The sequence below is a fragment of the Epinephelus fuscoguttatus genome, linkage group LG12, assembly GCF_011397635.1.
Source record: "Epinephelus fuscoguttatus linkage group LG12, E.fuscoguttatus.final_Chr_v1".
NCBI lineage: Eukaryota > Metazoa > Chordata > Actinopteri > Perciformes > Serranidae > Epinephelus > Epinephelus fuscoguttatus.
This window is the reverse complement of record NC_064763.1, coordinates 19,307,665-19,332,588: the sequence shown is the minus strand read 5'-3', so window position 1 is coordinate 19,332,588 and position 24,924 is coordinate 19,307,665. Positions and strand designations below refer to the sequence as shown.

General features: G+C 42.0%; 2 protein-coding genes across 2 annotated transcripts; one reads left to right on the top strand and one right to left on the bottom strand.

Moving 5' to 3' along the window:
• Nucleotides 1-1,555: 1,555 nt before the first annotated feature.
• Nucleotides 1,556-3,083, bottom strand: atg101 (autophagy related 101). Its single transcript, XM_049593188.1, has 2 exons — nt 2,420-3,083; nt 1,556-2,335 (listed from the first exon to the last, which is right to left on the bottom strand). The coding sequence occupies exons 1-2, from the start codon at nt 2,669-2,671 to the stop codon at nt 1,931-1,933; spliced, it is 657 nt and encodes a 218-aa protein (XP_049449145.1). The 5' UTR covers nt 2,672-3,083; the 3' UTR covers nt 1,556-1,930.
• Nucleotides 3,084-3,211: 128 nt separating this feature from the next.
• On the top strand, nt 3,212-23,044 carry LOC125899015 (C2 domain-containing protein 2). Its single transcript, XM_049593155.1, has 13 exons — nt 3,212-4,056; nt 4,463-4,558; nt 5,981-6,100; nt 9,423-9,524; nt 9,709-9,825; nt 10,911-11,019; nt 14,455-14,563; nt 14,694-14,758; nt 14,866-14,981; nt 15,341-15,509; nt 17,009-17,250; nt 17,662-17,929; nt 21,447-23,044. Exons 1-13 carry the CDS (start codon nt 3,781-3,783, stop codon nt 21,665-21,667), a joined length of 2,010 nt encoding a protein of 669 aa, XP_049449112.1. The 5' UTR covers nt 3,212-3,780; the 3' UTR covers nt 21,668-23,044.
• The last annotated feature ends 1,880 nt before the right edge of the window (nt 23,045-24,924 follow it).

Sequence of the window (24,924 nt, the reverse complement as noted above, 5' to 3'; positions counted from 1 at the left end):
CCATTTGTGGGATTTAAATTATTCAGTGAACTGTATTGTGCTCTGCAGCTCATTTAAAGCTCAATCAAACATTTAACTACATCTGCAGGACTTTGTATGACCCTTGATGCTGCTCAACTTTGTTTCATTTAAAGGTTGACATATATTCAAATTTACCCTTTTCTCTGATAGACTATTACTTAAATCATTTTCACTTCCTGGATCTTACTATGAAGGACGGAAAACGACATCAGTAAATAAATGTATAAATAAATACTGAAATAAATAAATTAATGCTAAAATAAACACAGAAATATATGAATAAATAAAGAGAAAAATGCAGAGGGTAGAAATAAATGAATTTAGTTGTACAAAAATATAAATAAATTGAACATATATATGTATGTATGCCCTGTTTGTTAGCTGTCTTTCCATATTTATTTCAATATTATTTATTTCTGTGTTTATACAAACACTAAAATATTAATTTCCATATTCATTTATTTATTCCTGTATTCATTTGTAATTTTTTAAATTTCCATATATTTACTAATACGTTTAATTTATGTATTTATATATTCCAGTATTTTTTAAATATTTATTTCTGTATTTATGCTTGTATTCATTTATACATTTATGTATTTACATATTCCAGTATTGTTTTAATTTATTTATGTATGTATTTATGTCTGTATTTACTTAAACATTTAATTATTTATTTTCATGATTATTTATATATGTACATTTATTTATTTTCATATATTATTACATATATTATTTATACATTTAATTATTTATGTATTCCAGTATATTTTTAAATATTTATTTCCATATTCTGTACTTATTTAGACATTTAATTATTTATTTGTTCCTGTGTATATTTACACATGTATTTATTTATGTATTGATAATTAAGTAATTTTTTGTCCCCCATAGCATACAGACTCAGTACTTCAAGGCAGATAGAAGACAGTTCATGTGCAGTATTGACATGATTGGAAATGAAAAGAGCTTTGGATTAAGTGATGTACATCTTCCAGGGTATTAATGTTGGGTAAAATAATATTTTCTCCATGTATTCTCCAAATCTTTAACCCCTCACCAGCTATAATTGTTTGATCTTGTGTTGCACATTGAAGCATTGCATAATCTTTTGTTGATGTGAGGTGTGAAGCAAAAAATCTTGCTGTTTAACCTACCTGTGCAACTAAAGTATGTGAAAACGGACACACACGTTATCCTGTTGGCAGACAATCCTGAGCCGGGGGGATGTTTTTCAAGCTGGAGGCCACCGTGACAATTTCTGACTGGAAACTGGGGAGTGAACTTAGGAGGTGTTGGCTTTAATTTGGAAAAAGAGCAAACTGGAAATCCTGTCCTACCCGTGTGTAAGGTCACACATTCCATGAAATTGTGTGCAGAGGGGAAGTTTTCACATAGATGAGGAAATCTGCTTGCAAAAGACAGACAATCTGATTTTATCTTATTATGAGTTTCCCTTTGCTAGCAGTTGTTTTCATCTCTAAGGTTGGTTTGCAGAATCAATCTTTAGATTAAAAGAGCTGTTGACTATAAGTACCATCAGTGACAATGAACAACATTTATTGTCAAAGATCAACAATAATTTACATTTGACATAATCAGCAAAACGACTGATATTATATAGCTGCATTTCTAGATGATGGAAGGTGAAGATGATTTGGGAAAAAAAATGCTTGCACAAAAATATCTTCTATAGTCATGACATAATCAGGAATATTAAGGTACAAGCAATAATGAAATCACAGCAGAGACAAAAAAAAATGATCAACTGATGGCTTCCACTGCTTCATCTTAGCAGCAGCACAGCTGTCAAGTTGTGTGTTTTAGCATAACAACAGGTGACAGGCATTACTACAGTTACAGTTATGGATAAAATCACCCAGATCTTTCTATCCTCCTTGGAGCATCCTCACAGTGCCAGAGTATCTTTAATCAGCCTCCTCATTGTCGTGCTCACAGAGGTACCCAGAGAGTCTGTGATCTGGTATGTGATTTTGTAAAGGTAGGGCTGCACATCTTTGAGACTGGTGTCAAAAACATTGTCCACCTCAGACTGGGTGGGCATCTTTGGCAGGTACTCGTGCCGGTTGATGACTTCCACCACGTTGATGACCTTCTCGCCCAGCTTCTCGCCCACTTTCTCCCTGCAGATCTGTCTCTCCTGCTCGTTGGCCAGGTTGACAACGTTGACCTTGATGCTCCACACCTCCCAGGGAATGCACTCGTCGGAGAAAGGCCAGCGAGACTTCTTCTTCTGGTAAAACTCCAGGGAGATCTGCCCCATGCCATCGCTGCCAGAGTTGCTCAAAGCGTCCTGTAACCATGTAATAAGCACAGTCAAATTACAGGCCTGCCCATACATTACAGTCAACAATCACACCTTGACACCACCAATTACCTTGAATTCAGACACGGCTTTCCTGATCACCCTGTCCAGCTCCTCCGAGGACACCCTGACAAAGCTGAAATCGATGAAATCGCAGTCGATGTCCAGTGTGCCCACAGTCCCTATGGAGTAGGTGCCCTCCTTTTTGTAGTGAAACTTCCCGGTGCTGCGATGCAGTAAAATGGTGTGCAGTAACGACAGCATCGCTTCCTCCACCTGCCTCGCCTCCACAGTCACTTCAAGAACTTCTGAGCGGCAATTCATGTCGACACTATATATATTTTTCCATTAACAGGCGACGACTCGGGTGATGGTGGCTGCTGTATCGCAGCTCGATCACGCTAGGTGACGAAGATACACTTTGTTTACCTCTCCGCGGATGGGCGGGGCCTCTCCCACACTGAGTATTGCCGTATATTAAAATACAAAATAGTATTTTTAATAAAGGCTAACCTATTTCTAACTCAAATGTGTGCGAAGCGAGCACGGTAACATGGTAACAAAAGCTAGCTAACTGTGTTTGCTACATATGGGACAGGAAGATGTGGTAATGATGACAACAGGACAATCTACGGCAAGCCGCGAGGTTCAAACAACTGCTTTTGAGTCTTTTTTTTCGTAACAGCGTCTTTAAAAAATAGCTTTTACTCATCTAATATGAAACTACTTCCCTGATATAAAAAAAACTATAGATGTTACAAATATGCCACGATCGAAAAACGCTATTTTCGCACGAGCGCCGAACAACAACAAACTCTCGCCAGTTCTCGCAATGCATTCTGGGAGTTACAGTCTGTGCCACATATCCTTTTAGAAACGGCAACTTTGTACAGTCAGACTGAGCCGCAAACCAAGTCCAGCGGCAACAACTCCCCCCTCTTCGCTTTCAGGATGTTCTACCGGCACTCTTGGTCAATATCTGGATATCGCCCGACGGAGCTTAACCGCAGACTTTGGAAATAATTTCCATTCGGGGAACTTTGGCGGCTCCGTAGCTAATGAGGAGTTAAGCGAACCGTGGCGAAGATTAGCTAACTAAGCTAACAACCATATTCAATGAGAGGAGGCGAGTGAGTTTTTCTGCAGGTTTATTTGAAGCACCTGAACCTCTGCAACTATGCTCTAGGTCTTTATAGCCAGCGTAGGTAGTTTGGGACATATATATGGGGTTTTAAAGCTACCATGGAGTGCTACAACATGGATCATAATAAGCCTAATTTGTTTTGGGGGTTGAGATCTGTGCTGTTATCAGTTATGGGAGATTGCTTTCATTGATTTCGCCCTTCCCTGGTAAAACACATGCTATGAGGCTGCCAGGATATTTCTCAGAGGAGGCGTGTTAAGCTGTGATCGTCGTTTTCATTTTGCAAAGAATGTCCGACTTTGAAAGTTCGTATTTCGGTCTTGAAGATCCGCAGTGGCTATGCATGGTCACGCTCTTCTTCGCATCCCTTGTTACCCTGATACTGTATTTCGTACAGTATTTCCAGCAAGGGGGTGTAGGGAGCAAGCAGACAGCAGCAGAGGACAATGCGGCGAAGGAGGAAGCCGCGGATCTGCTGGGATGGGCGCTGTCACTGAAAAGCTGGAGAAGTCAGTGGAGAGGAGCTTGGTGCAGGGCTTTGAATGACCAATCGAGGAAGCGTGGGGTGAGTCTCATGACCGCAGGGGCACCACTGTACTCTGTGGCAGGCAGGTGACTCCAATAAAGACAGCTTGTAAAATGTGGGTTGAAACCCTGGGTTGAAATGTGGAGGAAATCCATCTCTGCTGTGCTCTCATATAGATACACACCCAGCCACTTCAATCAGATCTCACATTAAGCATTTTCTGATATCAACAGTCCCACTCTCAAAATTTCCTCCCTCTTGCAACACCTCTGACACATCTGCATTTTCTTCCTTGTTATTGTCAAGTCACAACATATGCCAGTGTGATCCATTACAGCCTTGCTCATTTATTGGCAACAACTTTATTCCCCCGCTCTTTGAGTTGTGAAATAGGCATGTGCTGTTGTTTTAATGTTTCTGTCCTCCTCCTTCTCCTCCTCATCAGAGTCCTGTTCTGTTGACATTTGAAGAAGATGATGTCGAGGCGTCAGAGCTCATGGTCAGCCAAGTGTCCAGCTTTAAGAAGTCTGCTAGAAACAAGGTACACTGACCTTAAAATCTTTTAGTGATACAGAAGGGCCTTTTCTGGGAGATATCTGGATCCATTACACTAATATTGAGTGCCTGTCTGTGTTGTGTCCTCCTCCTCCTCCTCCTCCTAACCGCTGAAAAATAATAGATTTTGTTTGTCACGGCAGCTTCAGCAGCCATCTGGGTTATAGCAGCAGACATTTAAAGATTTCTAATTTCCTTGTTTATGTGTTTTATTGACCAAAGCTGTCGTTCAAATAAATCTTCCCTCTTCTAATTCAGCAAGGGGAGCTACTCTACAACAACTGCTGCATTTTAGCCTGCAGTTGACAAGCACTGACTCATCAATTTGCCAGCTTTGGTACAGACATTCCCACATTAATTAAGATTTGGCAAATTAATCTGCTTAGCATTTTGTCCCCACGCTCATTACAGTAAATCAAAAGACACTGTGAATGAATACATTTGCTGGAGAAAGCCTGTGAAACACTTTGATGATGCATCTTTTATCAGTCATTCAGATAGAGTGCCAACTTGCTGCAGACTGTGTGTAAAACAAACTGCCATCAGAGGGCTTTTATGTTTTTTAGAGAGGTCAGATAGGGACAAATTGCTTGCTGTGTTGCCGGCCTGGTTGGCTTTGCCGTACTCCCAATGCAAACTCAGCCCTTTCTTTGTGATCATCGTGATATGGGGCAAAATACCAGGTGCTCTGTTGTTGAACGCAGGGGGTGTAATGAACAGAGGCTTATTTTTACCCACACGCTGTGTATGTGTACGCGTGCGTGTGCTCTAAGAAGCTTACATAGCTGTCAAGCTCAGCACTGAGGAGGAGCAGGCAGACAGGAATGCAGCAGCACCTCTGTTTATGCTTCCCCTCGCTGTGATCTAATGCCCAACTTGACACAAACATTTTCATCCTCCACTGAAATCAGAATGAATGCACTGATTAAATATGTTCCAAGTAAGCGGACACGTTACCATTGTGTGGTGATTTCCCTTGTCTCAAATGCATTCCTCTGCAGTGAAAGTGGTTTATTGTTTTCAGAGATGAATCTGCTGATAGTTCCTTTGGAGGCTAGTACAGATGTTCCTCCTTTTCACAGTGTGGTATGAACTTCATCCGAGGCAGATGTTTTGCTTTTGGATCACTTTTAGCAAAAGTCAGTGTTGTAACCGGATCTCGCTGGTTTTATTGTGGGCTGTTTGTGCTATGTGTTTCTTGCGTAAGACTCTACACACGCAGAAATGTATTAACAATGAATCCTTCCAGCTCCTTTCACATGTGGATAGACACGCAGCACCTTACAGTTAAGAACAAAATATAGATCCCCAATTTGAGTTCTTTCATATTTCATGGTACATGTGAGTTGCATGCGCATGCTTGAGCTCTGGCAGTATCACACTAATGCCTCATTTTCTTCCCAAACAGGCCGCTTGCTGCAGTGTGGTTGGGGAGAAGCTTCAATTCACTGTCAGTGCAGCGTCGACAGCCATGGCTACAGCAGATCCTTGTAAATACACAGTCTGTATAGCTCCACTGGAGCTGCAGGTAAATGCTCTTTAGTTGGCCCAAGGCGTCTATTAAAGCCTTGAGTTTTATGAAAGTCAACAATACTCATTTGTTTTTTCACCTTTGTGAATATCGCTTTAACACTGAGGCGTCTGAGAACAGAGTTACATCCTTTGGAAGTCAATGTGGTTTAGTTTAATGGGAGATTTTATTGGACATGATGTGCTGCCCAGCATTGGCTCACTGCGGGCAGGAGTCTTCGATTAAATGGTTGGAGTATCTTTCTGTATTTGGCAAATGTCCCGAAGACCTCATTAAATTCACTGTCAGGCTGGTTTCCAGTAAAGCTGGCCCACTTTGTCTGCATTCGCATTTATCAGGAGCCTATACGGGATTGATGAAACTCTGAGGTTATGACACAAATGACTAATGACTACCTCGTTCTTACCTGGAAGTTGCAGCGATTTATTGTTCAAATCTGACTGGGCTCATTTTTCAATAAAATGCTCTCATGGCTGACTCACAGTCTTCCCCCATCAGAATTGGACACAACTGAAGTGGGCCAAAGGTGTGTTGGGATATGTAAAGGGCAGTTTGCATTAAGCTGGGCTAAGCTTTCACCCTGCTCTTAGTTTCACTGTCAAATCGTCACCAAAGTATGGATACAAGCGGCTATACAGGCTAACCCAATTGTATTAGGCTATTTTTAAACCAATAAGGTGCTCACCCCTCCTGAACTCATTGTGCCATAAATACAACCTGAGAGAGACTCAGGGCTGAAGTAAGGATTAGAGCCAGGGCATTTTTGTTTTGGTTGTGGATCAGTTGCGGCAGGAACATAAAGGAAGCCTCTTTTCTCCTTTTCACTCTAATTGTTTCGGCTCAGTCTGGAAAAGTCAGAGAGCCTTTTCAAACGTCTCCGTCCACTGGAACATTTGTAAGCTTTTAACTGCTAGAATGGTCCCGGCTCGTCATGTTATGAGTGCTGGGATATGTGGACCAGAAGCCCCCGGGCATTTACAGTATACGGACACAATGATACACCCAGTGCACTGTGGTGTGCTGCTGGTTTTAAACACACTGCTGCTGCACCACATGCCTGTTGCATGTCATGAGGGACACATGTGACACATGTCATCCCAGCGCTGTAACACCACATTTACATATCTGTTGTTTGACTTCACATAGGCGCCTCTCTCTTGTCACAGTCAGGTGGTGTGAAACTATTTTAATAAGCTACTTCTTTGCAAGCAGTATCTGTTCTTCGGTTGTGTAAACATATTCTTTTGGTTAATGCTGTTTGTATGAAGCAGTTCGGGTCAATGCAGCCTGTGGTATTGTTCTTCTAGATTCATCTGAGCGTTCTCATTGCTATCTGATGAGGCCTTTGTTTGGCATCACAGAGGCGGCCGTTCAGTCTTACACTGGAATCCAGGCATGCTCGGACAGGACGGCCCAGTCTGTTTTCTGCCTCTCTCTTTCTCTCGTCTTCTTTTTTCTCCCTTAGATGAGCAAGGTGTCGATGCGCAGCTTGCTCACCTGCTCTACTTGGCCTTTCTCCTGTTTGCCAGGCCGACTAGAGAGGCATTGCATATATTTGTTGGTTTTCAAGAGTCATTGTCAAGGTTTTAATGTACTGATTTAGGGTGCTTCCACGCCTAACCTGTTTGGTTTTGTTACAAAAAAAACTGGTCTGTTTGCCTGGTTAGTACAGTTTGTTTGGGCTGATGTGAAAGCTGTCAGTTGAACTCTGACGCGAACCAAACAAGCAAACCAAGGCCGCCTAAAAAGGAGGGTCTCTGGAGCTGCCGGATTTTATGATAGCAGATATGTGATTTTAGCATGATTTCAAAAGCTGAACCACTAATAGATCCATCAACCGTTTGAAAAACTGTACATTATCTTACAATTTATCTGTAGCCACATACATAATCTACTGGTATTAATAAAAAAAGAAATCATGTGGTAACCATGGTAGCACATATGCACATCAGCACAGTTTTTTTCCTCTTTAAAAAGCTGGTAAAGCTACTGAGCCTGTATCTGATTCTGTACACTTTGTCAGTTCATTGAGTCCATTAAAAAGTGAGTGACAGCGATCCCACAGTAATAAGTCCTGAATCATTACTGTACAAGACGCCTCCTCTATGTCCTGTCTCTGATTAGTCTGGAACAGATAGCTCTGTGTGGCAGATACAGAACATGAATTAAACAGAGAGAATACAGTTTCATCAGTATCCAAGATAATAACCATTTAAGAACACCAATTCCAGCAGTCAATTAGCAGTCTCTCAAAATTCATCCACCCATCCATTTTCAACCGCTTATCCAAAGCCAGGTCGCAGGGGCAGCAGGCTGAACAACGTATTCCAGCACCCCTCTTTCCCACAACGCTTTCCAGCTCCTTCTGGGGGATCCGAGACTTTCCCAGGCCAGATGAGATATGTAATCCCTCCAGCGTGTTCTGGGTCTGCCCCAGGGCCTCCTACCAGTGGGACATGCGCGAACCACCTCAACTGATCCCTTTCAATGCGAAGGAGCAGCGTCTCTACTCCGAGCTCCTTACCCTTTCTCTAAGGCTAAGCCCAGACAACGTATGGAGAAAACTAATTTCGACCGCTTGTATCCGAGACCTCATTCTTTTGGTCACTACCCAGAGCTCATTACCATAGGTGAGGGTTGGGATGTAGATGGACCAGTAAATCGAGAGCTTTGCCGTCTTGCTCAGCTCTCTCTTCACCACAGTTGTCCAGCACAACACTTTCATCACTGCAGATGCTTCGCCAAACCGCCGATCCATCTCATGCTCCATTCTGCCCTCACTCGTGAACAACACCCCGAGATACTTGAACTCCCTCGCTTAGGGCAGTAAAATTCATTCTTACAATTTTAAGGTACAGTTTGGAGTACATTGACAGAATAACGTATTCAAGATATGAAGTGTCCCCAGTTTTTATTGAGCCTAACACTGCTTGTTGCCATTGAAGTACTCAACTAATTAATGCATCATGTCTCATGTTGTGAAAACCAGTGCCGTGGTGACAATTTAACGCTTGCCTCATGGTTTGATATTTGGACATTTGAGTCATCAAACAACATAACCACAGCAGCAGAATGATTTATTTTCAAGTGAGGGACCCAAAGACCACAGAAGCACAATTGTTTGTTGTTTACAGAACATCTGGCAGCCACAATAATGCTGTGATTTGTTTCCCCTCAGTTTACTTAGCCTAAACAACACACTGAAACTCATTATGTCCCATGTGTTGCTTAATATCCAGAGATTCAGTCACAATTTTATGTCAACTTCCTTTTAATATTACTGTTAGTGAAGCTCAGTTCTCCTCTCTTTGTTTCCCAGCTTGATCTACAGATGCAAGAAGCTAAAGATGACGTCAAGGTGAGCTGGGGAGTGTCTCACCTGGAGACAAGGGAGCTGCAGGTGACGCCCACTTTCACCCAGGTAATTTTAAGACTGCAGATAATAAGATGTCCCCGCTGTCTGTAGACATGTAAGTGTGTGTTAGTGTGTTTGAACCAAAGCAAAAGAGATATGTTTGACTGTACCAAAATAGAGAATGAATGTTTTGGTGTAATACAGTCAACATGCTTCTAATATGTCTGATATCTTAATGTCTCTCTGTCAGGATAATGCCAACACCTCCAGTGTAGCAGCCGTAAAGGAGCAGCTGAGACAGCTGTTAAGTGTGACGCGCCCCTCTGTGTTGCTGAGCTGCAGGCCTGCTCAGGCCTCAGAGGTCAAGGTGAGTCATGCCTGATGCATTACATCTGAGGAGCTGCAGCACAGGAACGCAATGCAGACACGTGTGTGTATGTTTGTCGTGCCAGGTCAATAGACAAATAGCCTTGACAGCAACAATAATCTTTTTTTTATAGTAACAATCAAATGAAAACATGAAAATAATGTGCTCCTCTCAGCTTTACGTAGCTTTATAGAAAGTTTCAGCTCCTTGTTACTGTTTTGGTTCACTCTCACCACTCTCATCATGTCTTTTCGGTCGCATCAGGCAGCTGTTGTCAGTGAAGAAGACTTCCAGGCTTTAAAACCCACTGTACACTACTATCTATACCCAGCACCAGACAGCAGAGACTCACAGTTACAGACTTACTGGTAGACGAAGAAGAGCAATTAGCAACTAAAGAGAGAGATATTGTGTGTTTGCAGCTTGTTTCCACAGCCAAGTGACCGAAAAAGTTATTGCAGGTTTAATCTATACTTTTATATCCAAGTCCCATAAGGCAATTATTACAGACTCTACTCACTGCATACTAATGTATCTACAAAACTGTAAGTGTATTATATTAGCATATGATCAGAGTCTCTGCACACCTACACAAAGCTTGCACTAATGTGTAAAGAGTTTATTATGCTGACATACATTTACAAAAAGCGTGCTCTTTGCCCGACTGTCACATGACATAATGCCATGTGTTGCTGATTTGACCTTGTGTGTCAAGCGTAAATACTGACAAATGTTTTGAATTTTCCCAGATATGAAATAGGAGGGAAAATTGAGATAAAGTTACCAGGGAATGTTTGAAAAGTGTGCTCTGATTTTTCTGTTTGTTTAAAAACTTGAAAGCGCAACTTCTGATGCAAATTCTCCATGGTCATGATGAAAATCCGATGCAAATCATGGACAAGACTACATTCTGTCAGCACGGTTGTTTCCCTAAAGAGTCCTCCCCCATTGTGCAAACTATTATTAGGCTATATTGTCTTTCTCACGCAGAATATCATAAATACACTACACATAAATTGCTGTTAACATCGCTGCCAGTAGATCATCACTGCTGAGTTATTTACCTATTCTGGTTTCTCCAATAGGAAGCACACAACAACGTGGTTTCACCCCCAAAGCCCCCCCGTGCCCACGACTGGAAGCTGCTGGTGAAGAACATCCGGGTGACACTGAATCAGGAGGAGGATGCTGCAGGTTGGACGATTGTCTACTTCCCCCAAAGTCTGATAAAAGTCCCCTCAGTCCCGCCTGTGCCTTGTGGCCACAGTGGTCAGCTCACGTCTACATCTCAGTCATAACTGTGGTTTAGTGTCACTTCAAAGAAATGCAACCATTTCACAGTTCTGCTCTTGATATGTAAGCTCACAGTTACTGTTGTACAGGAGTCTGAGAGTCTAAAGCGAATACACAAGCTCCTCTGCCTTGAGGGTGGTGTTGTTCAGCATTATCGACTGGCATCAGTCTTAACTGGCTTTGCTGATAAGATGGAGCTGATTAAAAAACAATGAGCTGCATAGCATAACCTTATCCAGCTGCCATGTTTACCCGACATCCTGCACAGTAACCCGAGACAAAACACATGGTCTTTAGAAATAAAGATACTCCTACATTGTCAAATTAGTATTTTAAAGGCACTACTTTGACCACTTCCATATTCTTATGCATATGAATAAAGTGGCAGGAAGTGTGATGCATTGTTCACTAAAGACTACACCGTAAACTATGCACGTGGCCTATGACATTGTGGGCATATATACTTGTGTGGTGGTGTGTGTGTGTGTGTGTGTCACTTTACAGTTATACCTCCAAAACACTAATCAGCAGTGAGGTTTCTGTCAAGTGCTGTCAAGTGTAGTTGATTCAAAACACACATTAAACACACATTAAACATGGCTTCATAGCAGCAATGTCAAACACAAGTACACAAATCAGCTTCACTATAACTCGCAGCATTGACAGACAAAGCATTTGTCTTTTGCTGGACACATTTTCCCCACAAATACAACATGCTAATGTTTTTAGCACAAGCCTATGGCATTTTGCATTGTGTAAATTAGCCTAGCAACAGGAGGGGATTTCCTTTGCTCATATGAAGCCAGGATAAATCACACACACGACTTGTTTTATCTGTACAAAACATGAAGTGTGAAAAACGAAGTTGTGGTTTTATGTGCCGGACTCTTTCTTGGCACTGCACAATGACTTCCTGTTGTCATCATGAGATTGTGAGCTACCAGTGAAGACCAATACCATGCAGCATTAAATCTGCTCCAGTCAAATAATACCTGCATTCAGTCCTTATGGTTTTGTTTGCAGCTACGTGCATCAAGCGTTCCCGAATTTAATAGTGTGTGTGATGGGCCCTCTACTGCAGCAGCCACACCCCATACAGTCTTTAATGTAGGGAAGATGCCACTTAAATGTTCAAAAGTCTGGCTAAACTACTCACCTGTGGCATCTGATAGAAAAATAAATTCATAAAATGTGAATGATGACATCAAATGAAGTACTCTATCAGTATCACTGTAAAGGACCAGTGTGTAGGAGATAAAGGCAGAAATGGAGTAGAATAGAATTAGTATGTTTTTTTTTAACGTATGATCACCTGAAAATAAGAATTGTTGTGTTTTCGTACCTTACTGATCCATTTATATCTACGTAGGGAGCAGGTCTTTATCCATTGAGTCCGCCATGTTGTACTGGCATGTTTCTACAGTAGCCCAGAACAGACAAACCAGACACTGGCTCAAGATAGGGCCATTTGCCTTTTCATGTCAACCACCATAGTTAGCAGCCCCTCCGCGACAGGCTTGTACTAAGAGTTGCTCCTTGTGACAAACTTTTAAGAAAGTTCTTAAGGTGTCAAACTGTAGAGAGGAGGACTGTTAAGAGGCTTAAGAGTTTGTTAAGCAGAGGAGAAAATGGCAGAAACACAAAGACGTCAGAGAAATATTCTCCAGATGCTGGATGACGGTGAGCAAATGAGAAGCTACAGATTAGATTATGCAGGGATAATATTTGTGGTCGATCTCATCAGGGATACGTATGCGTACATTTCCAACCCAACTCGGTAATGCTATAACGCCAGAAATAAAAAGATCACAACACTAAGATATTTGGAAAACTGGAAAAATGTAACAGGGCAGCAGAGATGACTTGGGTCTGTCTCAACCTTCCATCAGCAGAGTGATCACACTAACAACGACACCACTTCCACAGTCAGCAGTTCATTTCCACTGGGTGTCCACACCTTGCAGGCTCACAAAAGGGTGTGTCTGTGACAACCAATCACATCTGTTAAAAGAATGCATCACACCTCACAACGGGGTCAACCACACCTCCTCACTGAGGTAAAAGTTTCTGTCCCTTCCTTGCTCAGAGTTTCCTAAATCACTCCTCAGCTGGGACGAGGAGAGTATTCTCAAAATTTTTGTGAATACTGCCGCAGGTCTGTTTCTTTTGGAGAGGAAGAGACCTCTGTAAATAATTTGGCTCCTAGTAAAAACTTCCTGAAGGATGAAAAGGATGAACACTTAAGGAATCCCAACCAGGAGTTCATGCTTGGCACATAGGAGAAATTTCAGCTGGTTGCAATCTGCAATCCTCACTGCTAGATGCAACTAAATCCTACGCAATGCTCCTTTTAAGGTTTTTTTTTTTCTCATATGGTGTCAGTATAACTATTTCAGGGGCTGTTTGTGCCTGGTCTTTGTTTATTTGGCCAACAGACTTTATTCCAGAAAACAAGGAAGAGATTTGTCTGCCAGTTGGCTGTCAAAGGTGGTAATCCACTGGTTAAAGCTGAACAATGTTGGCAGTATATTAATAATACGCCCACATCAGCACCACAGCACTCTGTGTGGCAGCATGGACCTGCACAAAAGTGAGATTGTCTAATGATCAGAGCGTAAACAAAGCACCGGGGTTATTTTCAGCCATGAGGACAAGATGTTCTGAGTTACAAGAGGCTTCAGAAATCATTGTCCAGTCTTAGACATTAACATCATCCACAACAACTTTGTTTTGGTGGCGTCTGAGTTGAGTCATTCTCTAACTGTGAGTCAGCAGGTCTCCGGGCTCCAGACATCCTCTTTAAGTCTTCTGCCCAGCACTTACTTGATGTTGTACAGCAGAGACATGACACAGCGATCAACACTTCATTATCTGTTTTCCGTCCTGTAAGTGAAGGACACTTATACTTAGCCTAGCTTCGCTTTTGAGACTTCCTGTGGGCCATAAGCCAGGTCTAGAGCTACTGCAGTGGATGCTCCGTCTTTGAGGTTTTTGCTGATGTTGTCAATAAGACGCAGTGCTTTCACAGTACTGGAGGAGCCTGGCTTGTGGCTAGTTGAGTTTGAGTGCTCCATGAAACAGGCTTCATCACATGTGCTGAGGAATCAGTACTGTGAGTCTCCTCTAACCTATGCATAATTCATCACATATGCAATGTGCACTGACATCCCGTTTGTCTATTAGATTGATCAGAGGAAGTGACCAAGGCGAAATTAAATCTTGCAGCAGCACATTTTATGTGATCAGCTGTCATTTTGTAATGAATATGCAGTTTAGATCTTTGATTACACCTTTTTTTGTTCCTGTGATGCTGACCATTTTCTGCTGTGTTTGTAGGCAGCATGAATCCTCTGTGTGTACTGCAGTTGGACGATCCTCCGCAGAAGTTTAACACCTCTGTTTCAAAGAACACAACCAATCCTGCCTGGGACCAGCCGTTTATTTTGTAAGTTTTACCACGGAGCACTGCAAACAATGGCTGCTTTTTCACTGATGATGTATGCTCTCATTTATCCAGGCAATCCATCAACATCTGTAATGTATTTATCTGTCTTTTCTTTCTTTGTTTCGCCCAGTGAATTGAACGGACGATCAAAAGAGCTCAATGTTCAGCTGATGAATGACAGACAACCTCAAGAGAGTAAGGAAATTACTGGCTGCCTGTATTTGTGTTTTATTCATCATGAATTCTTTTGTCCGTGTGTATTTGCACTACCAGTATAACGTAGGTGTGTTTCTCTTTCTCAGATTTGTTACTCGGTCAGGTGTCAGTGCCTTTTGATCTTGTAAAGAAGCAGCCCAAAGGACAGCAAACATTTGCACTCATGACCAAAGATGTAGTGACTGGTTCACTTACTACTGATGTAAGATAATGATGCCTGTTTGCCCTCAAGGAATACTTCACTCCCAAAATGACTGATTGTAAATCAGTTACTCACCCTGTGTTATGTTTAATTTTTTGCACAAAACATTGTTTTTCTTGCATGTCCACATTGAGCAGTGAATCCAAAATGGAAGTCATAGGGATCCATGTTTAACCACAGCAAAACTATATCAAAACATCAGTTTACAGACTCGTGCAGTATTACCCAAGTGTCATTTCACTGAAATACACATGATCATTTGGGGGAGTGAAGCCTTCCTTTAACATCAACAAATATGGTTGACTTATTCTCATTCACTCAAAGTTAGAATATTAATTTTGGGGAATTGTATCCTTCAGTTTACCTACCTGGAGCCCAGTGAGGTGAGGTCCTGGCACCCTCCCACCCCAGCCTCCCATAAGAAAGTGGAGATGGACCGTACAGTGATGCCCTGCGGCACGGTGGTCACCACCATCACAGCGGTGAAGAGCAAGCCGGGTCGACCTCTTCCTCCTGGACTTACCTTAGGTACAGCACCACAAACTGTGGTGACACAGCACTGACAAAGATGGCAGAGTCTCTCCCATAACTGATATACAAACAAGATACAGTACAGGGAGGCTCATTGAGGTATACATGTTGATGCTGAGATAATGCTGTGATAATATTGATTTAATCCCTTTTTCATTATAACTGTTTTAAAATTCAGTAGTCATCACATATAACCTCTGACAGTTCCTGATAGGACTTATTAAACACAGGCCTTTTTTGAGCATGGCTACATGGATTGCAATGTACATATTATACCTTTTAAACATTTGCATGTTACATTGTCGCTGTCAGCATGTTAGCATGCTGCTAATGTTAGCATTTAGCCTAAGTAAAGCCTCACAGAGTGGCAGGGAGTCTTCTTATCCCAATGTCAATTTGAGGTGGAACCGAACACCCTTGAAACTAAAACCGTGCAAACCATAAATAGAGTCATCAGAGGTTTCTTTATGATATATTTTAAATTTGATTATACCTACAGTCAGTTGCGTAAGGCAGTTACAGCGGGCCCCAGTGCACATATGCTTTGCACATATCATCTCCTCACATTATCAAACAGAGATTGGACAACATCATTATTTATAGTACCAACCAGTCATCATTGCATCTATGTGTGACAAAGAATACAAAGAAAATAAGAAATGATTAATTTAATTTAACTATTTTACTGTTTATTCATAGTTTATATTTGACTATTTTACACAAAAAACATGATATAGATATGTTTGCCTTTTTCAAGGGCATATATGTCAAATGGCAACTTTTTAAATTCTTTGAGCATAGGCATATTTCTAAGGTAGCAGTCACTCATTAGGGCCCGCTCTCTCTATGGGCCCCCTGATAATAATAAATAAATAAATAATATGCATATATATTTATATAAAAAGAAAAAATAAAAAAAATAAAAATTCAGTTACTAGAGAAAGAAACACATTTACAGAACAGGGCAGTAGCAAGACATGTGGAATTCAAAGAAGTGGTATACATGTCATTCTTTAAAGTCTTATAAACAATACACCACATCTACACAATTACAAGTTCAGCAATCTCGTGTGAGTGTAAAGACAGATGTTTAAAATTGCTTCTCTTAAACAATAGCAGAAGGGCATTCTAGATGTCAATGAGCCTTTTTCATGGAGGACACTTTGCCACAGAAGCAGAAGCACAGGTGGAAATAACAGTGATGGTAGAATTCCATTTAGCTGCTTTAGCTTCAGGGTCCTGGTATCGTGCATGCTGGCCCACTGTCACACTGTAATGGCTTATTGGGACACTTCCACAGAGCAGAGCAATAGTTAATGGTGTTAGTAAGAGCTAGTATGATAAGTCAGAATGCCTCTTAGTGGGACACAGCTGAAATTGCAGTCATTTTTTTCCCAACTCTATAACACACATCATCACATCTTAACAATTTATGTTTTCAATTTCCATCGCACCTATGAAGCAGTCGACTGATTGCTAACTTTGTGCTCCCTCAGATCCTGCCCAGAAAGCGGTGGCCAACAAGCCGAAGCTGTCGGAGCGCCGCGTCTCAGAGCAGGCGACCATGCTGGGGACCACAGTCAGCAAGGCCTTGTCCTCCTCTGACACTGAGCTGCTGATGCTCAACGGCACGGACCCGGTGGCCGAGGCCGCCATCAGACAACTCCACCAGTCTGCCAAGCAGAAGCTCAAGTCCCCAGTGAAGAAGAGTACCATCATCATCTCCGGCATCGCCAAAGTAAGGCTGAGCTCCGGCACCAGAGGAGCTCTTCACTGGTGCATTATACTGTTCCCCTTTTTACATTTTACTTATATGGAACTGAAACAAACAGGGCAGGCGTGAAAGCACCTTTAGGGTAGCATGCAGCTGAGGACAGCCCAGTCTCTAGTCTTTGCTGTTCAGGAAGTCACTTTCCACCAACACTTTTTAGCTGCAGGAAGAAATTCTTTACAATGTACATTGATTAATACTGTTTGCCTAATCCCGCGGCCATCTTTGTGCCCAAATTACTCTGAAAAAAGTCCTCAGAGCCAATGCAAATAGTTGGCCATTCATGATGCCAGAGGAAGTATTTGCATGAACAAATGCAAATGTTAAACCAAAGGACATCTCACCTTACTAGAAACTCATTTTAAACTCATTTCCCAGACGCCCTTGTCTCAGGATGATGAGCTAGCTCTTATGGCGGGCTACGCCGCAGCGATGGACGCCTCGATGTCAGAGGGCAGCTCTACTCAGGATGTGACCACAGCGATTGCGTCAGGGACCAGTAGCCCTCCAGACGCGTCAGAGCCCCAGGAAGGCCCGAGCGGAATCGGCCGGCCCCCACAGGACTGGGAGAGCCAAACCGGCGAGGAGCTAGACCATACCTCACTATCCATGTGTGTGTCTGAGGCGAGCTGCAAGAAGAGACGAGGTGAGAGGTCACAGTGGGACCCACTGACCACCTGAAGCCAGGTTACTCTGAACATGAAGACACAACAGGTCTTTATAGGAGTATTATTCCATAAATCATGCTTTAAATCCTCCAAAAACATTTCGCCTTAAAGGCAGAACTTGATAAATGTTATCCATTTGGCTGTTTTTACGGCCATCTGTTGCTCCTCTGTGATGCAGTCTGTTTTCTCTCTCTTTCCTTCCTACTGTTTGAATCTTTCCTTTTTGAACTGTCATCACTGCCATCTTAGAGGAGGGCACTGCTAAGCACACGTTATGTCCAGATGAGTAAGTTATCCCATGAGTTACTTGTAGTATCCTTGGTACTGACGCTAGTATGTGCAGTAGCTCCTAGCTCTCAGTAGAGTAGATAACCTAGTTTTTCTGTGATGCCAAATTCATTTTCAGTTCATGTAAAATCAATTAGATATTAGCGGATCATATAGTTATTGTATGTTATATCTTAAAGGGATAGTGCACCCAAAAATGAAAATTCAGCCATTATCTACTCACCCATATGCCGACGGAGGCCCTGGTGAAGTTTTAGAGTCCTCACATCCCTTGTGGAGATCAGCGGGTGGAGCGGCTAGCACAGCTAATGGTAGACGGCGCCCCAGACTAACGTCCAAGAACACAAAATTGAATCCACATAGTATCTCCATACTGCTCATCCATAGTGATCCAAGTGTGCTGCAGCCGCGACATAAAAAGTTGTTTCGAAAAACGTCATATGAACTCTGTTTTTAGCCTCACTGTAGCTTGTAGCTCTGACTGCTTCTCTGTGCTCTGCACTCACGTGTGCGTGCCTGCGCGAGACCAGCGAAAGCATGAGCTTTGCTTACCCGTGTTTACATCACGTGATGTAAAGATAATTTGCACTACGGTCTTTTAGCAAAGGACAGCCCAACATGTCTGCAGACTTTGAAATTGAGGAGGAACAGCATTTCTTTGTTGAGCCGTATTTGTTTGAGCCCGAGTATATGGACGGAACTCAGGCTACTGGACGAAGCAGCCGCCGCAGCTCATGAGCCTCAGCCAGCCGCAGAATACCGGAGTCGAGCACTGGAAACCTGGTGGTGTAGTTGTTTCAAATGCAAAGCAATGCCAATGGATGAGGAAATTCTTTGCTGCTCAGACTGGGAATTGGCGATGCCTGCACTTGAGAATCTGGACATCAGTACTGACGAGACTGCTGCTCTTCAGAGATCACCGATCACCCTGAGCGCGCACACGTGAACGTGGAGCACAGAGAAGCAGTCAGAGCTACAAGCTACAGTGAGGCTAAAAACAGAGTTCATATGACATTTTTCGAAACAACTTTTTATGTTGGGGCTGCAGCACACTTGGATCACTACGGGTGAGCAGTATGGAGATGCTATGTGGATTCAATTTTGTGTTCTTGGACGTTAGTCTGGGGCGCCGTCTACCATTAGCTGTGCTAGCCGCTCCACCCGCCGATCTCCACAAGGGATGTGAGCACTCTAAAACTTCACCAGGGCCTCCGTCGGCATATGGGTGAGTAGATAATGGCTGAATTTTCATTTTTGGGTGCACTATCCCTTTAAAGTAAACTGTGGGGCTGCACAATATTGACTAAGTACTGTGAATATTTTGAGATATTCACTTGCAATATGATGTATCGCACTCTCACACTCAGACCTGTTTCAGTCTGTAATTAAATTATAAATATGGACATCAAAATGCCAAAAATGCAGCGTAAAATATCCCACACATAATGATCAGATATCTTTTCATATTGCAATACTAATAGAATTTATTTGCTGTGTAGTATATTGTTCGGCCTTTTGCTGGAGGGATTTATCATGAGTGAAAGATACGAATGTAAGCTAATTATTAGTCATTTATTAGTTTCCATAGTGTTTAAATTGTTTTATATTAACCTAATCTAATCCACAGATATTAGCAAATCGAGAATCTACTGAAAGTTAAAGAATCAGGGTTCCTACGCAGCGGGAAAAGTATGGAATTTGATTTTAGTAATTTCCAGGTCTGGGTAAGTATGGGGAAAAGAAAAGAAAAGAGAGTATAGAACAATATTCAGGTTTCCAGGCACAGTGTGGGACAAGACAACTCGAAAATTTTATCTATGATTATACTGATTATCACTATGATTTAATGTTAGTAGTGAAACAATAAAACAGATATAGTTTTGATAGGCCAAAAGTCCATAAATCAGTCTTGAATTAGGTTAAAATTAAAAAAGTGTCTGATACCTGTAGACACCCTTAGGGAAACCTTTATGACTGTGTCCATCATCATTTCCATGGAAACAGTAAATGAACAAGGCTGCAGGGATGCCCTGAAAATGAAATTGACTTTTTAACTCACTTTGGGTTTTCATTCAAAAAGAAAATAAAAATATATGAGAGGAACAAAAAAATAACATTATTCACTCAAAATGTTGAAGGGGCCCATTTTCCAAATTCATACATGTTATTCCTCTGGTCTAAGACAGTCCAAAAATATTACTAAACATAAACAACTATTCAAATTTGTGATGTCATACAGTATAAAGTCTGGAGCTGTTCCACAGACAATGAATTGGAACAGATGTTATATAGATGACACTGAGAGCACTCAGGGCAATGTCCTGGGGATATGGGTAGATTTTTTTGTTTCAGAACTGACAACACTACAATAAAATAAAGCTCATTTGAGTGTAACAAGAAAACAAATGTTTTGTGGGATCACAAATCATGCTCTCACTCGTTGTCTGTGGAGCAGCTCCAGACTTTATACTCTATGACATCACAGGTTTGAGAATCTGGTCTCTGGTCTGGCTTTGAGAGGGAGCAGTTCATATTCACAAATACTGATTGAGCTTTCATAGGACATGGAAATAACATATTGAAATCCTACATTTGTGTCATGTTCCCCTGTAAGGGAGAAGAATACATTATAAGGTAGCATCGGTTAGTTTCCTGCCTCCTTGGGCAGAGATGTTTGACAGTGGAACATTGTCTAACTTAGTGTGTAGGAGTGTGGACTGAACAGCTTTAATGGATAATGCAAGTTTTCCGAGGGCTGGCTTTTGTGCTGGGATGTCAAATACGGTCTGAGTGGAAATTAGAGTCTGGAAAAGTATGGAATTTTGGAAATGGAAAATGTGTAGGAACCCTGAGGAATGATGCTTGCAGTAAGGTTGGACTGAGTGGCTGCGCTCTGTTGGTACAGTCCAGTGTGTGTTAGCTGGTGATTAAGTCATTACAGTTTGTCCAAGTGTGATTGTCACAAAACTTGATAGAGCTCTTCATAGAGGAAGAACCAGTAGTCAAAGGGGAATAGTCCCATTGATGCCATTGATAACCAACAATTTCCAACTAACACCAATTCTGGGCCACTGCTGCTTCAGCTGTCGTCAGATTGCTGCTACTTCAGATACTTCAAATGCATCCTGTATATCAAGAGTTATTTTGCCTTAAGTGGTCTCAAGATATCACAGTGAATATTTCCTGTCCTTTGCCTCTGCTCCACAGGCAGCTTCTTACAGAAGAGTGCCAGGCTCTTCTTCCGCCGGCGTCACCAGCGCAAGGACCCGGGGATGAGCCAGTCGCACAATGACCTGGTTTACCTGGAGTCTCCAGCCGCAGTGGAGCGGGCCAGCCGAACAGCCACGCTTAGCCGCATGCTCAACCGCAAGAGTAGGAATAAGAGCAAAGCCAATGGCTCTACCTCCATGGGGGAGCCACATGCGTGACCCCCCTCCTCTCCTCCTCTCTTCCTCACCTCAGTCCCTCCTACAACAACTACCATCACCATCTCCACCTCAAACTTGCACTGGCTAACTTACTCCTCCTAATGCCCGACCTACATACTGGGGCTCCTGCGTTGTGAATGGGAAAGCTGTGCAGATGGAAAAATATCCTCTCATACTGCCGTTTCCTGCTTCCTTCGAGAAGCAGACACTTCACCGAAAGCAAGTGTGTGCATGTGTGAATGAGGGTCTCCTGTCTGGGGATTAATGGCATTTAAGAGGATATTATTTTGCATGTTTCTTTCATCTAATTTTATGCAACATTTTTGAAATCTTTAAGTGCTTTCGTGGCCTTGTTACAGACAGAAGGGACTGGTGTGGACTGTCACGCTTTACTTTGCTGTCGCCGAGGACGAAGAGCAAACTCTCCCTGTTGTAATCCGTACATTTCCTACGGTGGAACAACAGGACCAAAGATGAAGAGAAGAGTGGTGTTTGTATGATTTGCACAGTTTTAGTATCTTTATTTAAAGTGCAATGACAGGAGCTGCTCTTGTGATAGAGATTCTTGTTGAAAACATTAGCAAAGGGAGATCTTTTCGCTGCGGGGGATATATGAGTAATACGACTACTTCTTGACACTAATACTATGAAATATGGTATTTATATCGACTCATTTAAAAATCCTTGTAGTTTTAATCAACATAAAAAAAGACCAGAGCAGCAGCTGTATGTCATGTGCGTATAAAAGCTGTAAAACAAAGCTATTTACAAAAATGTAATGTGACAGCGGCCATTAACACAAGTTATCACCCCTCCAAAAGGAATAAAAGAAGCAGTGACACAGTGCTAACATGAAACTTTAGCTTTCAAATCATATGCAATTCTTCTTTGTCTTCCTAAAAAAGATTCTTCCTGTACACTACTGTTATCAGCAGGGTTGTTAATGTGTCAAAAGGGAACTAAACGAACCTCAAACCAGGGCCTGTGACGTTACACTCGGCCATACTCGTTGCATTAACGAAACCTGTTTCAAATGAAATGAAATCCTCGTTCTTTTATCGGATGTTTTATCGTTTTTAAAAAGATGTAGCTTTGAACTCATGAACAAGAGAACGTGTGAACACCTTTGGGAGCAACCAAACAAATTGGCTGCTTTATGTTTATTTTTTTTATCCAGCTAATGATTGTATTTCCTTTTTGTGAGCAGCTTGTTGAAGACATGTCTCTGTACATCATGTTAACTACTGTTTCTTCAATAAGTTATGGACGCAGCTGTGACAGACAAACTAACAGATTGCCTTATAGTTATTCTGAGGATGACGTCACTGGTGGGGTGGACTCCGCTCTACGTGGCTTTTTTTGTGGGGGGGGGGGGGGGGGGGGATCCAGAGGCTGCGTTCGCCATCACACCAGAGGACTGTGGCGAACTTTTGGAAGTGGCTCTAAAAGACAAGGGTACCACCGTGTTCCTGCACCATAAGCAGTGTCTATAATCAAGAAGCCTATGCACATAACATATTTGTTAACTGGGTGTTTACATTATTAGACTATCTGAGAATTAAAAACACTCACATGCTGTTCATGACACTGTCCCGCAGATGCTATGTGGGTTGTCTTTGTGTCTTGGTATTTACATTACAAAGTAGATTTGTCATCATTGACTGCAGTATGTTTTGAAACTGGTGAAAATTTGAAAACCTTTCAGGCAGAATCACCTTTAAACTCTGAGGAAGGGAGTGGGAAATGAGCCCTTGCTTATGGCAGCATTGGCTACTGTTAGCATTCAGTAAGCAGTTAAGGCTGTATGTGATTAATAAACTGCTTCCTGATGTTTTTTTATTGGCATCTGCTCTGTGTACAGAAACGGACTGACTGCGCTGTTAATGCAGAGAGTCAGTCATTTCCCCTGCAGGGATTGTAACTAATATACATATCGAGTTATTTCATTTTCAGCAATAAATATTGATTGAATAACGGAGATTGTGGTGCCACTTTGAATGTCCAAGCTGCGGTGAATTTTGTCCCAGTGCTTCTGTAGCTTGTTACATGCACATGCTGATAATGCTAATCCACTTGTGTTAGTTTACAGAGGCTCATTTTTATTTTGCAGATAATTTTTCATACAAGACATTTAAAGTTCAAGCACATGATGCTCTGTTTTAGTCATTTTAGTCTTGAATCAAGTCTTTCGAGGTACATTTTTTCTTTTATTCTGCCAGTGTAGGAAAATGTTCACCTGTTTTCAATTAAGATTAAAAAAAAAAAAAGGAATTAAAAAAGAAATTCCAAAGCAACGTTTTCATAATTCTACTGCTGCAAGGGGATTTGTTTTCTCTTGCGTCATGATACAGACACTTGTTTGATCATTTTAAACAAGCTTATTTAAATGAAAACAGGTGGAGGTTATTTTACTGCACTGGAAAAAATGTAACAAAAATATAAATGTAAGACTCAATTTCAGTTATTAAAAGGTTAAAGAGTAATTCAAAGCAGCTCTGACACAACCAGCTACCACAAAAATACTGTTCACATGTTAATCCATGAGTTATAAGCACAGCTGGGACCAGGTCATTGTTTTGCAAGTCACAAATAAGTCTCGAGTCTTTGGCCTCAAGTCCCAAAACCTAAACTTTGTCGTAATGTGCTCTTCACCAAATGTAATGCCATTCTAACAACAGAATAATTATATATTTATAAAGTCACGAATGCGTTCTAAAATTTTATTTATTTGTTAAAACAAATCGTGGTGAAGAGGGAGCTGAGCTGGAAGGCAATTTCGATTTACTGGTCCATCTACGTCCCAACCCTCACCTATGGTCATGAGCTCTGCGTAGTGACCGAAAGAATGAGGTTGTGGATACAAGCAGACAAAATGAGTTTCTTCCGTACGTTGTCTGGGCTCCGCCTTAGAGATAGGGTCAGGAGCATCAAAAGGGGTCAGTTGAGGTGGTTCGGGCATTTGATCAGGATCCTCCATGGCGCCTTCCGTTCGAGATGTTCCAGGCACGTCCAACTGGTAGGAGGCCCCGGGGCTGACCCAGAACATGCTGGAGGGATTACATATCTCATGTGCCCTGGAGACACCTCAAGGTCCCCCAGGAGGAGCTGGAAGGCGTTGCTGGGAAGAGGGACGTCTGGAATACCTTGCTCAGCCTGCTGCCATCACGACCCGGCTTCAGATAAGTGGTTGAAAATGGATGGATGTTGAAACAAGTTTGTTGGAAGTTGTTGTCTCCATCTGTAATTTGCACCCACTC

Bases quoted from the DNA above. Each gene is read 5' to 3' on its own strand.
- atg101 (XM_049593188.1), bottom strand. From the start codon at position 2,671: ATGAATTGCCGCTCAGAAGTTCTTGAAGTGACTGTGGAGGCGAGGCAG. The intron at 2,336-2,419 runs GTAATTGGTGGT...ACATGGTTACAG, and splicing joins AAGCCGTGTCTGAATTCAAG to GACGCTTTGAGCAACTCTGG.
- LOC125899015 (XM_049593155.1), top strand. From the start codon at position 3,781: ATGTCCGACTTTGAAAGTTCGTATTTCGGTCTTGAAGATCCGCAGTGG. The intron at 4,057-4,462 runs GTGAGTCTCATG...CCTCCTCATCAG, and splicing joins ACCAATCGAGGAAGCGTGGG to AGTCCTGTTCTGTTGACATT. The intron at 14,982-15,340 runs GTAAGATAATGA...TGTATCCTTCAG, and splicing joins CTGGTTCACTTACTACTGAT to TTTACCTACCTGGAGCCCAG.